Source organism: Amblyraja radiata, chromosome 29 (genome assembly GCF_010909765.2).
Source record: "Amblyraja radiata isolate CabotCenter1 chromosome 29, sAmbRad1.1.pri, whole genome shotgun sequence".
Lineage (NCBI taxonomy): Eukaryota > Metazoa > Chordata > Chondrichthyes > Rajiformes > Rajidae > Amblyraja > Amblyraja radiata.
In genome coordinates, this window is record NC_045984.1 from 2,723,247 (window position 1) to 2,739,426 (window position 16,180).

At 46.3% G+C, this 16,180-nt stretch overlaps 1 protein-coding gene across 3 annotated transcripts in view; it reads right to left on the reverse strand.

Annotated features, from left to right (window-relative positions):
* LOC116989250 (endochitinase 2-like) overlaps positions 1–16,180 on the reverse strand; it is a 141,540-nt gene that overhangs the window by 110,442 nt on the left and 14,918 nt on the right. For all 3 annotated transcript variants that reach the window (XM_033046444.1, XM_033046443.1, XM_033046442.1), the window contains 2 exons: positions 10,659–10,754; positions 6,195–6,290 (listed from right to left, as the gene is read on the reverse strand). In XM_033046444.1, coding sequence (XP_032902335.1) covers positions 6,195–6,290; positions 10,659–10,754 — 192 coding nt within the window. The remainder of the gene's footprint in view (positions 1–6,194; positions 6,291–10,658; positions 10,755–16,180) is intronic.

Here is a 16,180-nt window from a genome sequence, read left to right on the forward strand (position 1 = left end):
TCCTTCAGTTCCCCCGTCACCCCAGATCCTCTGGCCACTGGTATATCAGGAAGATTGTTTGTGTCCTCCTTAGTGAAGACGGATCCAAAGTACCTGTTCAATTCATCTGCCATTTCCTTGCTCCCCATAATCAATTCACCTTTTTCAGTCTTCAAGGGTCCAACTTTGGTCTTAACTAATTTTTTCCTCTTGACATATATAAATAAGCTTTTACTATCCTCCTTTATATTCTTGGCTAGCTTACCTTCGTACCTCATCTTTTCTCCCCGTATTGCCTTTTTAATTATCTTCTGTTGCTCTTTAAACATTACCCAATCCTCTTGCTTCCCGCTCATCTTTGCTGTGTTGTACTTCTTCTCTTTTATTTTTATACTGTCCCTGACGTCCCTTGTCAGCAACGGTCGCCCCTTACTCCCCTTGGAATCTTTCTTGCTCTTTGGAATGAACTGATCCTGCACGTTCTGTATTATTCCCAGAAATACCTGCCATTGTTGTTTCACTGTCATCCCTGCAAGTGTATCTTTCCAGACAACTTTGGCCAGCTCCTCCCTCATGGCTTCATAGTACTTGTTATTCAACTGTAACACTGACAACTTCGATTTACCCTTCTCCCTCTCAAATTGTGGATTAAACTAGACCATATTATGGTCACTACCTCCTAAACGCTCCGTAACCTCGAGTTTCTTTATCAAATCCAGTTTGTTCCATAACACTAAATCCAGAATTGCCATCTCCCTGGTAGGCTCCTATACAAGCTGTTCTAAGAATCCATCACGGAGGCACTCCACAAACTCCCTTTCTTGGGGTCCAGTACCAACCTGATTTTCCCAGTCTACCTGCATGTTGAAATCTCCCATAACAACCTTGGCATTACCTTTACTACATGCCAATTTTAACTCCGGATTCAACTTGCACCCTATATCCAGGCTACTGTTTTGGGTGCCTGTAGATGTCCCATTAGGGTCTTTTTACCCTCACAATGGGGTGGGAGATTGCAACCTTCACGTGGTCCACACTGTTTCAATAAATGCAATCAACCTGGCGTGCACAATCAAATAAGATCAAATAGAACAAGTTGCCCCACAGCTTTAGGCTGTGCACACCATACGCAAGAAGAAGACCCTTACAATTTCTTAGTTCTATCCATACTGACTCCACATCTCCTGTTTCAATGTCACCCCTTACAAGGAACTGAATTTCATTCCTCACCAACCGAGTTACTCCACCCCCTCTGCCCACCTGTCTGTCTTTTCGATAGGAGGTATAACCTTGAATATTCAGTTCCCAGCCCTGGCCCTCTTGCAGCCATGTCTCTGTAATTCCCACAACATCATACTTGCCAATTTCTAAATGAGCCTCAAGCTCGTCCACTTTATTTCTTATACTTTGCGCATTCATATACAACACTTTGACCTCGATATTCACCTCCCCCCTCACACCGCTCGCAATTGGCCCTGACCTTACTCTCTTATCCCTTCTCGAACTTTCCTTCACATTAATTTGAGTCTTTTGTAACTATTCCTGTACACACTTCCCCTTCAACTCCATCTTTATACTCCCAATTTGTCAATCCCTCCCCCCCACAGTCAGAGGGTTGTGGTGAAAGGGCTTCATTCTGACACAGAGACAGAAAGAGAGAAAGTGGTAAAGAGAGAGAGCAGAGAGAGAGACATGGAGAGAAACATGGATAGAGATAGGGAGTGATACAGAGAGATATAGATATAGCAATATAGAGAGACAGAGGGAGAGAGACAGAGAGAGACAGAGAAAGACAATGAGACAGAGAGAGTGCGAGACAGAGGGAGAGACATAGAGGAAAAGAGTGTCAGAGAGAGCCTGAGATAGAGGGAGTGCGAGGGGGGAGGGGGAGAGAGAGAGAGCGAGAGAGAGAGAGAGAGGCTGAGTGGAGAGAGTAAGAGTGTGGGAGAGAGAGATGGCATGAGAGAAAATGGGAGTTAGAGATGGAGCTGCAGAGAGACAGAGGGAGTGGCAATGTTAGTCAAACAGTCAGGGAGAGAGAGAGAAGCAGATTGGGTCAGAAAGAGACGGAGAGATACAGACTGAGAGGTAATGAGACAGATGGGAGAGAGAGAGAGAGAGAGATCAGGCAGTGAGCATCAGAAAGAGATAGAGAGAGAGCGAGGCAAGATGGAGATGGAGATAATGAGATAGAGATGTGTAGGAAGGAATTGCAGATGCTGGTTTACACCGAAGATACACACAAAATGCTGGAGTAAAGCACGACAGACAGCATCTCTGGATGGAAGGAATAGGTGACGTTTCAGGTCGAGATTCTTCTTAAGAATGAGAGTCAGGGGAGAGGGAAATGAGAGATATGGAAGGTTAAGGTGTGAAAATGAGAAATGAAAGGGGACTGAGATGAAGGAAAATGTAGAATAGATCATTGTTATCTTGGGGAAAGGGGAAAGGGGAAAACGAGGCATACAAAGTAAAATTGATTCAGGAGAACAGTCAAACTAGTCTGGGAACTAGGATGGGGAGGGATGGAGAGAGAGGGAAAGCAAGGATTGCTTGAAGTTGGAGAAGTCAATATTCATCCTGCTGGTTTGTAAGCTGACCAAGCTGTTCATCCAATTTGAATTGGGCCTCTGACAGTGGAGAAGGCCCAGGACAGAAAGGTCATTATGGGAATAGGAGGGGGAGTTAAAATGTTTGGCGACTGGGAGATTATGTACTGTAGGTCTAGTCTGGAGGGCGTTAGAGAGAGAGAAGGCATTAGAGAGAGAGGGCTTAGAGGGAGAGGATCCTTCTGTAATCTTATTTTTTAGCTCAACCCAAACTGCTTCAGTGGACGTCCGCTCCAGTCTGAATTCTCTCAGTACTGTCGTGACATTCTCTCTGATCAGCAACGCATCTCCTCCACCTCTGTTACTCCCCCATCCCCCACTGTATCTCGTCTGAAACATCAAAACCCAGGCGTGTTGAGCTGCCAGTCCTGTCCCTCTCACAACCAAGTTTCCGTAATGGCCACAACATCATAATTCCCAGCACTGATCCAGGCTCTAGGTTCATCAGCTTTACCACAATACTCTTGCATTGAAGTAAACACTTCATCCCTTCATTATCTCCATATACAAGAACCCCTCCCTGTCTGTCCTTCCTTTGAGATCTACTTGTTACAACCTCCACTTTCTCATCAGCCTCCCATTTGCTGACTTGCTGCTCTGGTTCCCACCCCCCTGCCATTCTCCTTTAAACACTTCCGAGTAGCACTCGCAAAACTCCCTGCACGGTTCTTGGTGCCTGTCCAATTGATGCCCCTCCTGTTACTCTGCCCTGGTCTGATCCAGTGAAACCCACGGCCGCTCCTAACCACATCATCATCCTTCTTAGAAGCCTCCAACACACCCCACCAACCACTTAAAACTCCTTTAACATCAAACTCCACGTGGTTCCCTGAACCAACATCAATCCCAGGAGGATTGTTGTCCACTGCAGAACAAACTACTGTCCTCTACAAAAACAGATTGCAAAGTTAATGAGGGCAAGCGATAACATGGGAAAGAGACTGATATGGGTAGAGCTGCGAAACACTAAGGGGCAGAAAACGCTAGTGAGAGTTGTGTACAGGCCACCTAACAGTAGTAGTGGAGTTGGGGATGACATCAAACAGGAAATTAGAAATGCGTGCGACAAAGGTAAAACAGTTATAATGGGTGACTTCAATCTACATATAGATTGGGTGAATCAAATTGGCAAGGGTGCTGAGGAAGAGGATTTCTTGTAATGTATGCGGGATAGTTATCTAAATGAACATGTAGTGGAACCGACGAGAGAGCAGGCTATCCTAGATTGGGTATTGAGTAATGAGGAAGGGTTAGTTAGCAGTCTTGTTGTGCGAGGCCCCTTGGGCAAGAGTGACCATAATATGGTTGAGTTCATTAGGATGGAGAGTGACATTGTTAATTCAGAAACAAGGGTCCTGAACTTAAAGAAAGGTAACTTTGAAGGTATGAGACGTGAATTGGCCAAGATAGACTGGCAATTGATTCTTAATAGGTTGATGGTGGATATGCAATGGAATGCATTTAAAGACTGCATGGATGAACTACAACAATTGTTCATCCCAGTTTGGCAAAAAAAAATCAGGGAAGGTAGTGCATCCGTGGATTTCAAGGGAAATCAGGGATATTATCAAAACAAAATATGAAGTGTACAAATTAGCCAGAAAAAGCAGCCTACCAGAGGACTGGGAGAAATTCAGAGTCCAGCAGAGGAGGACAAAGGGCTTAATTCGGAAAGGGAAAATAGATTATGAAAGAAAACTGGCAGGGAACATAAAAACTGACTGCAAAAGCTTTAATAGATATGTGAAGAGAAAATGATTAGTTTAAAACAAATGTAGGTCCCTTGCAGTCAGAAACAGGTGCATTGATCATGGGGAACAAGGACATGGCAGACCAATTGAATAACTACTTTGGTTCTGTCTTCACTAAGGAAGACATAAATAATCCGCCGGAAATAGCAGGGGACCGGGGGTCAAATGAGATGGAGGAACTGAGTGAAATCCAGGTTAGCCGGGAAGTAGTGTTAGGTAAATTGAATGGATTAAAGGCCGATAAATCCCCAGGGCCAGATAGGCTGCATCCCAGAATACTTAAGGAAGTAGCCCCAGAAATAGTGGATGCATTAGTGATAATTTTACAAAACTCTTTAGATTCTGGAGTAGTTCCTGAGGCTTGGAGGGTAGCTAATGTAACCCCACTTTTTAAAAAGGGAGGGAGACAGAAAACGGGGAATTACAGACCAATTAGTCTAACGTCGGTAGTGAGGAAACAGCTAGAATCAGTTATTAAAGATGGGATAGCAGCACATTTGGAAAATGGTGAAATCATTGGGCAAAGTCAGCATGGATTTATGAAAGGTAAATCATGTCTGACGAATCTTATAAAATTTTTCGAGGATGTAACTAGTAGAGTGAATAAGGGAGAACCAGTGGATGTGTTATATCTGGACTTTCATTGGCTTTCGACAAGGTCCCACATAAGAGATTAGTATACAAACCTAAAGCACACGGTATTGGGGGTTCAGTATTGATGTGGATAGAGAACTGGCTGGCAGACAGGAAGCAAAGAGTAGGAGTAAACGGGTCCTTTTCACAATGGCAGGCAGTGACTAGTGGGGTACCGCAAGGCTCAGTGCTGGGACCCCAGATATTTACGATATATATTAATGATTTGGACGACAGAATTGAATGCAGCATCTCCAAATTTGCAGATGACATGAAGCTGGGGGGCAGTGTTAGCTGTGTGGAGGATGCTAGGAGGCTGCAAGGTGACTTGGATAGGCTGGGTGAGTGGGCAAATGCATGGCAGATGCAGTATAATATGGATAAATGTGAGGTTATCCACTTTGGTGGCAAAAACAGGAAAGTAGACTATTATCTGAATGGTGGCCAATTAGGAAAGGGGGAGATGCAAAGACACCTGGGTGTCATGGTACACCAGTCATTGAAAGTAGGCACGCAGGTGCAGCAGGCAGTGAAGAAGGCGTATGGTATGTTAACATTCATAGCAAAAGGATTTGAGTATATGAGCAGGGTGGTTCTACTGCAGTTGTACAGGGTCTTGGTGAGACCACACCTGGAGTATTGCGTACAGTTTTGGTCTCCTTATCTGAGGAAGGACATTCTTGCCATACAGGGAGTACAGAGAAGATTCACCAGACTGATTCCTGGGATGTCAGGACTTTCATATGAAGAAAGACTGGATAGACTCGGTTTGTACACACTAGAATTTAGAAGATTGAGGGGGGATCTTATAGAAACTTACAAAATTCTTAAGGGGTTGGACAGGCTAGATGCAGGAAGATTGTTCCCGATGTTGGGGATGTCCAGAACAAGGGGTCACAGTTTAAGGATAAGGGAGAAATCTTTTAGGACCGAGATGAGGAAAACATTTTTCACACAGAGAGTGGTGAATCTGTGGAATTCTCTGCCACAGAAGGTAATTGAGGCCAGTTCATTGGCTATATTTAAGAGGGAGTTAGATGTGGCCCTTGTGGCTAAAGGGATCAGGGGGTATGGAGAGAAGGCAGGTACAGGATACTGAGTTGGATGATCAGCCATGATCATATTGAATGGCGGTGCAGGCTCGAAGGGCCGAATGGCCTACTCCTGCACTTAATTTCTATGTTTCTATGTTTCTATGAATGACCTTCATGGGGCTTGGTACCTGAGGACGTGTCTCCCGCTGGAACAGAAGACGGTTCCTGGGTGGATTCTCCAGTCAGTGATCCTTCACCCTGTCTCCTTGTGGACGTCTGGAGATCTGGAATAAAGGAACAGGGACACGGGAATGTGGCAACACCACGACAGGTCATCAGACTGGGAGAAGAGTTTGGGAATCGGAGGACTGGCTCTGTGGAGAGAGCATCATCATCCAGTCCCCCTTCACCCACTCTCCTTCCGAAACGTCTGTCACTCCACGTGACTCCCTTCAGTCTGGGTCGGGGTGAATTCCAGGGACTGACCCTGGAGAGCAGCGCTCTCTTCCATGATCCAGGAAAGAGCTGGGCCTGGTGCTTCAGTGGAAGAGCATTTCCGGAGCAGTGATCACAACTCTATTTGACATTCAGAGGGTTGTGGTGAAAGGGCTTTATTCTGGCTGAGAGAGAAAGAGAGAAAGTGGCAAAGAGAGAGAGGAGAGGCACAGAGAGAGACATAGAGAGAAACGTGGATAGAGATAGGGAGTGATACAGAGAGATATAGATATAGCAATATAGAGAGAGATATGAAGACAGACAGACAGAGAGGGAGAGGGGAAGTGACAGATATAACTTGACAGAGTGATAATAAGAGACAGAGAGAGAGAGGGAGAGGGAGATAGAGAGGGAGAGGGAGATAGAGAGAGAGAGGGAGATAGAGAGAGAGAGAGAGAGAGAGGGAGGGCTTAGCTGGACATAGATTGCAGCAAATAAAAGAGAATCCAGAAACTGGTTGCAGTTGTTTCTGCTGCAAAAACTGAAGGCAGAGGGAGAAGAGGAATTGTGATGCAAGTAAGAATCTGCTTTTTAAAAGACAAAGGCTTTAACAAATCGCCGGGAAGAAGTAACAGAGTTGCAGTTTCAGTGCTAATTGTGGAGGCAGGACATTAGAGTGAAGCAGGCGTCCAATAGGCTTTGCTGGAGATGGTTTGCAGCAAATAAAAGGGAAGCCAGACTAGCAGAGCGGCCTGTTGGGAGCGGCTGTGTTGAGGTGAAGTACATCTTGAGGCTTTGGCTCAAGAGGCTTCGGAGAGAAGGGCTGAGGCGAGAGCAGCGGACCTGTCAGACCCAGAGCAGCAGCTAGTGGGAAGTTTCAAGAAGATTAGTGTGATACACAAAGGAGACATGCGTATCACATGTGATGTACTGTAGCTGCATGATGTGGCAGCTGGTGGACCCCTGATGAATCCTGGTGACCACATCTGCAGCAAATGCTGGTTGATTGAGGAACTCAGACTGAAAGTGGACGACGTGGAGTATGAGCTTTAAACACTGCGGTACATCAGAGACGGGGTGAATTACCTGGACGCTGTTTCTGGAGGCAGTTACGCCCGCTGGAGTAACTGTTTCCAAGGTGGTCCGTGGTGACGAAGAGAGTGTGACTGCTAGTGAGGCAGGCAGGGGAACAGAGGTGAGGACTGAGTTACAGGACCCTCAGCCCTTGAGCTTGTCAAGCAGGTCTGAGATTCTTGCTCCCTGTGCAGACAAGAGGTGGGACTGTAGGAAGGATGAGCAACCTGACCAGGGCACCGTGGTTCAGGAGGCCATTCAAGAGGGAACAGGGAAGAAAAACGTAGTTGTCATTGGGGATAGTATAGTTAGGGGCATTGACACTGTTGTCTGTCGTGAGGATTGCCTGGTGCCCGGGTTCACGACATTTCGTCTGACCTGCAGATGAACTTAGAGTGGGAGGGGTTCTCTCTGTCTCTCTTTGCATCTCTCTATCACTCTCTGTATCTCCGTCTCTCTTTCTCTCTGTGACCCTCTCTGCTTCTCCCTCCCTCGCTGACTCACGTTGATTATCCCTCTAACTCTCTGCAGCTCTCTCTAACTTTCTCCCTCCTTCACTAATGCCCCTCTCTCTGGCACCCTCTCTCTCTCCGCCCCTTTCTTTCTCAGCTTCCCTCTGTCCGAGCGTCCCTCTGTTTCTCTATCTCCCACTCTATATACCTCTTCTGCTTCACTCGCTCTCTCTCCACTGCCCGCCTCCCTCCCTCTCTCTCTCTCCCTCCCCTGCCTCTCTCTGACTAAATCTTTCCCCCCCTGTCTATCCCTTTTTTCTGCACTCTCTCTTTCTCTCTCATTCTCTTTCTGTCCCTCTCTTTATATCTCTCCCTATCTCGATTTCACTATCTCTATATCTCTGTATCTCTCCCTATCTCTCTCTCTCTCTCTCTCCCTCTCTCTACTCTTTCCCTCAGTCTCCCTTCCCTCCACTCTATCTCTCTCTCGTTCATTCTGTCTCTCTGTCACTGTGTTTGTCTCTCACATAGGCGTAACTGCCTCCAGAAACAGCGTCCAGGTAATTCACCCCGTCTCTGATGTGCCGTCCGTACAGTCTGTCTCTCACTCTTTGTCTCTATTTCTGACTCTCTCTTTCTCTCTGACTATCTCTGTGTGTCTCTCTCCCCTTCTCTCCGTTCCTCTTTGTGTCTCTTTCTATCTCTCATTAGATCATAATTGATAGGAGCAGAATTTTGCCTTATAGCCGAAAAGTACTCCGCCATTCAATCTTGGCTGCTCTGTGTCTCCCTCCTAACCCCATTCTCCTGCCTTCTCCCCATAACCTCTGACACCCGTACTAATCAAGAATCTAACCTATCTCTGCCTTACAAATATCAACTGAAGGCCTCCATGACCTTCTGAAGGTAAGAATTCCACCGTTTCATCACCCTATGACTAAAGAAATTCTACCTCATCTCCTTGCCAAAAGAAAGTCCTTTAATTCTGAGGCTACGACCTCCAGTCCAATACTCTCCCACTAATGGAAACATCCTTTCCACATCCACTCTAACCAAGGCTTTCACTATTCGGTACGTTACAATGAGATCCCCCTTCATTCTTCTAAACTCCAACGAGTACATGCCCAGTGCCGTCAAACTCTCATCACATTCCTGGGATCATTCTTGTAAACCTCCTCTGGACCCTCTCCAGAACCAACACATCCTTTCTCAGATATGGTGTCCAAAAATCCTCACAATATTCTAAATGCGGCCTGACCAGTGCGTTATAGAATCTCAGCATTACATCCCTGCTTTTATATTCTAGCCCTCTCAAAATAAGTGCTCGCTTGCGTTTACTTTCTTCACCACCGACCCAGAGAGACAGAGATACAGATGGAGATAATGAGATAGAGATGTGCAGGAAGGAATTGCAGATGCTGGTTTACACTGAAGATACACACAAAATGCTGGAGTAAAGTGCGACAGACAGCATCTCTGGATGGAAGGAATAGGTGACGTTTCAGATCGAGATTCTTCTTAAGAACGAGACTCTGGAGAGAGTGAAACGAGAGATATGGAAGGGTAAGGTGTGAACATGTAGAATAGATCATTGTTAGCTTGGGGATAGGGGAAAATGAGGCATACAAAGTAAAATATAATCATGAGAACAGTCAAACGAGTCAGAGAACTAGGATGGGAAGGGATGGAGAGAGAGGGAAAACAAGGGTTGCTTGAATCTGGTGAATTCAATATTCATACCGCTGGGGTGTAAGCTGCCCAAGCAAAATATAAGGTGCTGTTTCTCCAATTTGCATTGGGCCTCACTCTGACAGTGGAGGAGACCCAGGACAGAAAGGTCAGTATGGGAATGGGAGGGGTAGTTAAAGTGTTTATCGAACGGGAGATCATGTAGGTCTAGTCTAGTGGGCTTCAGAGAGAGAGGGGGTCAGCGAGAGAGGCATTAGATAGAGAGGGCTGAGAGTGAGAGGCTCCTTCTGTAATCTTATTTTTTAGCTCAACCCATAATGCCTCAGTAGACGTACGTTCCAGTCTGGATTCTCTGAGTACCGCCATGACCCATCAAAACCCAGGCGTGTTGAGCTGCCAGTCCTGTCCCTCTCACAACCAAGTTTCCGTAATGGCCACAACATCATAATTCCCAGCACTGATCCAGGCTCTAGGTTCATCAGCTTTACCACAATACTCTTGCATTGAAGTAAACACTTCATCCCTTCATTATCTCCATATACAAGAACCCCTCCCTGTCTGTCCTTCCTTTGAGATCTACTTGTTACAACCTCCACTTTCTCATCAGCCTCCCATTTGCTGACTTGCTGCTCTGGTTCCCACCCCCCTGCCATTCTCCTTTAAACACTTCCGAGTAGCACTCGCAAAACTCCCTGCACGGATCTTGGTGCCTGTCCAATTGATGCCCCTCCTGTTACTCTGCCCTGGTCTGATCCAGTGAAACCCACGGCCGCTCCTAATCACATCATCATCCTTCTCAGAAGCCTCCAACACACCCCACCAACCACTTAAAACTCCTTTGACATCAAACTCCACGTAGTTCCCTGAACCAACATCAATCCCAGGAGGATTGTTGTCCACTGCAGAACAAACTACTGTCCTCTACAAAAACAGATTGCAAAGTTAATGAGGGCAAGCGATAACATGGGAAAGAGACTGAATGACCTTCATGGGGCTTGGTACCTGAGGCCGTGTCTCCCGCTGGAACAGAAGACGGTTCCTGGGTGGATTCTCCAGTCAGTGATCCTTCACCCTGTTCCCTTGTGGACGTCTGGAGATCTGGAATAAAGGAACAGAGACACGGGAATGTGGCAACATCACGACAGGTCATCAGACTGGGAGAAGAGTTTGGGAATCGAAGGACTGGCTCTGTGGAGAGAGCATCATCATCCAGTCCCCCTTCACCCAGTCTCCTTCCGAAACGTCTGTCACTCCACGTGACTCCCTTCAGTCTGGGTCGGGGTGAATTCCAGGGACTGACCCTGGAGAGCAGCGCTCTCTTCCATGATCCAGGAAACGAGCTGGGCCTGGTGCTTCAGTGGAAGAGCATTTCCGGAGCAGTGATCACAAATCTATCAGTTTTAAGATCATTATGAATAAGGATAAGTCTGGACCTTGGGAGATTAAATTGGGGCAAGGCAGATCACAGCATTAGTAGACAGGGGCAAGGGAGAGTAAATTGGAAGCAGTTGTTATTGGGCAGGTCCACATCTGACAGATGAGTGTGTTTACTCAGAGCTGCTGTGTATTTGGAAGCAACAGCAACAAAGATAAGAAGGAGAAAACACTGATTGGCTCTAGCCGAAGTGGGAGGAGAGTTAGCAGTGAGTCAGAGAGGGGGAAAACAGTTGAAAACTGAGGAATTTGGTCTGTAGATTGGTAAATTAGGCAATTTATCAGTCAATATAAGCAAGAGGGCTCTTAGGCAGCGGCAGTGAGTGAAGTGCCCTGTGAGAAAAGTGTGAGTCTTAGGCTCGAGAATCTTCGGCGAGGAGGCCGAGGAGAGGAGGCTATGCAAAACGCTGAAGAGGGAGAGACGAAAGAAGGAGATGACAGGCAAGCTGATTCAGTGTGATGCTTGCAGTATGTGGTAGGTCAAGGACACTGCTGGTGCCTCTGGCTGCCAAAACCAAAGAGGCCAACATCAGGCAACGCCATTGTAGTGGGAGACTCCATTGTGAGAGGTAAGGACAGGGGTTTCTGCGGCAACAGACGGGATTCGAGGATGGTGTGCTGCCTTCCTGGTGCCAGGATCCAGGATGTCACGGACCGAGTGCACGAAATCCTCAAGGGCGAAGGTGAACAGCTGGAATTGGTAGTGCATGTCGGCACAAACGATGTCGGAAAGAAGGGGATGAATATTCTGCAGCATGACTTCAGAGAGCTTGGAAAAATGCTGAAAAGCAGGACCTCCTGGGTTGTTATCTCCAGTTTGCTTCCAGATCCTCGTGCTGGCGAGAGCAGGAACAGGGAGATACGGGACCTGAATATGTGGCTGAGGAACTGGTGCACGGGGCAGAGATTTAGATTCTTAGATCACTGGGATCTGTTTTGGAGTAAGGGGGAACTGTACAAAAGGGACGGATTGCATCTTAACAGGTGGGGGACCAGCATTCTGGCAGGCAGGTTTGCCACTGCTACACGGGTGGTTTTAAACTGAATAAGGGGGTGGGGTGTCGAATGGGATAGTTGAGGATGAAGTTAAAGGGAAAGGGTTTCTTAAATGTGTGAGCGTAGAGACAGAGGGGTGTAAAATGAGGGTAGAAGCAATAGGTAGCAAGGTGAAAAGTAAAAGTGGCAGGCAGACAAAAACAGGGCAAAAATCAAAAAGGGACACTTTTCAACATAATTGCATAAGGGGTAGTGGTGTTGTAAAAACAAGCCTGAAGGCTTTGTGTCTCAATGCAAGGAGCATTCGTAATATGTTGGATGAGTTGAATGTGCAGATAGCTATTAATTACTATGATATAGTTGGGATCATGGAAACATGGCTCCAGGGTGACCAAGGCTGGGAGCTGAACATCCAGGGATATTCAATATTCAGGAGGGATAGACAGAAAGGAAAAGGAGGTGGGGTAGCGTTGCTAGTTAGAGAGGAGATTAACGCAATAGAAAGGAAGGACATTAGTTTGGAGGATGTGGAATCGATGTGGGTAGAGCTGCGAAACACTAAGGGGCAGAAAACGCTAGTGGGAGTTGTGTACAGGCTACCTAACAGTAGTAGCGGAGTTGGGGGTTATAATGGGTGACTTCAATCTACATATAGATTGGGTGAATCAAATTGGCAAGGGTGCTGAGGAAGAGGATTTCTTTGAATGTATGCGGGATAGTTTTCTCGAGGAACCAACGAGAGAGCAGGCTAATCTAGACTGGGTATTGAGTAATGAGGAAGGGTTAGTTAGCAGTCTTGTTGTGCGTGGCCCCTTGGGCAAGAGTGACCATAATATGGTTGAGTTCTTCATTAGGATGGAGAGTGACATTGTTAATTCAGAAACAAGGGTCCTGAACTTAAAGAAAGGTAACTTTGAAGGTATGAGACGTGAATTGGCCAAGATAGACTGGCAATTGATTCTTAAAGGGTTGACGGTGGATATGCAATGGAAGGCATTTAAAGACTGCATGGATGAACTACAACAATTGTTCATCCCAGTTTGGCATAAGAATAAATCAGGGAAGGTAGTGAATCCGTGGATAACAAGGGAAATCAGGGATAGTATCAAAACAAAAGATGAAGCATACAAATTAGCCAGAAAAAGCAGCCTACCAGAGGACTGGGAGAAATTCAGAGTCCAGCAGAGGAGGACAAAAGGCTTAATTAGGAAAGGGAAAATAGATTATGAAAGACAACTGGCAGGGAACATAAAAACTGACTGCAAATGTTTTTATAGATATGTGAAGAGAAAAAGATTAGTTAAAACAAATGTAGGTCCCTTGCAGTCAGAAACAGGTGAATGGGGAACAAAGACATGGCAGACCAATTGAATAACTACTTTGGTTCTGTCTTCACTAATGAAGACATAAATAATCCGCCGGAAATAGCAGGGGACCGGGGGTCAAATGAGATGGAGGAACTGAATGAAATCCAGGTTAGCCGGGAAGTGGTGTTAGGTAAATTGAATGGATTAAAGGCCGATAAATCCCCAGGGCCAGATAGGTTGCACCCCAGAGTACTTAAGGAAGTAGCCCCAGAAATAGTGGATGCATTAGTGATAATTTTTCAAAACTCTTTAGATTCTGGGGTAGTTCCTGAGGATTGGAGGGTAGCTAATGTAACCCCACTTTTTAAAAAAGGAAGGGAGAGAGAAAACTTATAGAATCTTATAGAATTTTTCGAGGATGTAACAAGTAGAGTGGATAAGGGAGAACCAGTGGATGTGTTATATCTGGACTTTCAGAAGGCTTTCGACAAGGTCCCACATAAGAGATTAGTATACAAACTTAAAGCACACGGTATTGGTGGTTCAGTATTGATGTGGATAGAGAACTGGCTGGCAGACAGGAAACAAAGAGTAAGAATAAACGGGTCCTTTTCACAATGGCAGGCAGTGACTAGTGAATTACCGCAAGTCTCAGTGTTGGGACCCCAGCTATTTACAATATATACTAGACCAAGTGCAGACCCGTTGGGTCTGTTCCCGCAATGTGCGGTTGTGTGGGGGAGGCAGCATGCAGCATCAGACACTAACTATCCCCCTCCCCCCGCACTCACGCTAATTACCCCCCTTGATATTATATTAATATTATTAATTTGCTCCTTTTGCCCCATAACCACCCTATCTACTGATGCATAGCCACCGACTTGCAGTCACAACTAGAGGGGGGGGGGGGGGGGGTAGAGAGTGAGGGCAGAGACAGAAGGGGCAGAGACAGAGAGAGAGACACAGAGACACACAGAGAGGGGCAAGAGGGATAGAGGGTGGAGAGGAGGAGAGGAGTGAGGGGGGAAAGGTGGGGGAGGAGGGGAGGAGAGAGAGAGGTTGAGAGTGAGGGGGAGAGACAGGGTGTGCTGAGAGGGGGAGAGGTTGGGAGGGGGGAGGGTGGAGGGAAACATAGAAACATCGAAATTAGGTGCAGGAGTAGGCCATTCGGCCCTTCGAGCCTGCACCGCCATTCAATATGATCATGGCTGATCATCCAACTCAGTATCCCGTACCTGCCTTCTCTCCATACCCTCTGATCCCCCTAGCCACAAGGGCCACATCTAACTCCCTCTTAAATATAGCCAATGAACTGGCCTCGACTACCCTCTGTGGCAGAGAGTTCCAGAGGTTCACCACTCTCTGTGAAAAAAGTTCTTCTCATCTCGGTTTTAAAGGATTTCCCCCTTATCCTTAAGCTGTGACCCCTTGTCCTGGACTTCCCCAACATCGGGAGCAATCTTCCTGCATCTAGCCTGTCCAACCCCTTAAGAATTTTATAAGTTTCTATAAGATCCCCTCTCAATCTCCTAAATTCTAGAGAGTATAAACCAAGTCTATCCAGTCTTTCTTCATAAGACAGTCCTGACATCCCAGGAATCAGTCTGGTGAACCTTCTCTGCACTCCCTCTATGGCAATAATGTCCTTCCTCAGATTTGGAGACCAAAACTGTATGCAATACTCCAGGTGTGGTCTCACCAAGACCCTGTACAACTGCAGTAGAACCTCCCTGCTGCTATACTCAAATCCTTTTGCTATGAAAGCTAACATACCATTCGCTTTCTTCACTGCCTGCTGCACCTGCATGCCTACTTTCAATGACTGGTGTACCATGACACCCAGGTCTCGCTGCATCTCCCCTTTTCCTAGTCGGCCACCATTTAGATAATAGTCTGCTTTCCTGTTTTTGCCACCAAAATGGATAACCTCACATTTATCCACATTATACTGCATCTGCCAAACATTTGCCCACTCACCCAGCCTATCCAAGTCACCTTGCAGTCTCCTAGCATCCTCCTCACAGCTAACACTGCCCCCCAGCTTAGTGTCATCCGCAAACTTGGAGATATTGCCTTCAATTCCCTCATCCAGATCATTAATATATATTGTAAATAGCTGGGGTCCCAGAACTGAGCCTTGTGGTACCCCACTAGTCACTGCCTGCCATTGTGAAAAGGACCCGTTTACACCTACTCTTTGCTTGCTGTTTGCCAGCCAGTTCTCTATCCACATCAATACTGAACCCCCAATGCCGTGTGCTTTAAGTTTGTATACTAATCTCTTATGTGGGACCTTGTCGAAAGCCTTCTGGAAGTCCAGATACACCACATCCACTGGTTCTCCCCTATCCACGCTACTAGTTACATCCTCGAAAAAATCTATCAGATTCGTCAGACATGATTTACCTTTTGTAAATCCATGCTGACTTTGTCCAATGATTTCACCACTTTCCAAATGTGCTGCTATCCCATCCTTAATAACCGACTCTAGCAGTTTCCCCACTACCGATGTTAGACTAACTGGTCTGTAATTCCCCGTTTTCACTCTCCCTCCCTTCTTAAAAAGTGGGGTTACGTTTGCTACCCGCCAATCCTCAGGAACTACTCCAGAATCTAAAGAGTTTTGAAAGATTATTACTAATGCATCCACTATTTCTGGAGCTACTTCCTTAAGTACTCTGGGATGCAGCCTATCTGGCCCTGGGGATTTATCGGCCTTTAATCCATTCAATTTACCCAACACCACTTCCCGGCTAACCTGGATTTCACTCAATTCCTCCAACTCCT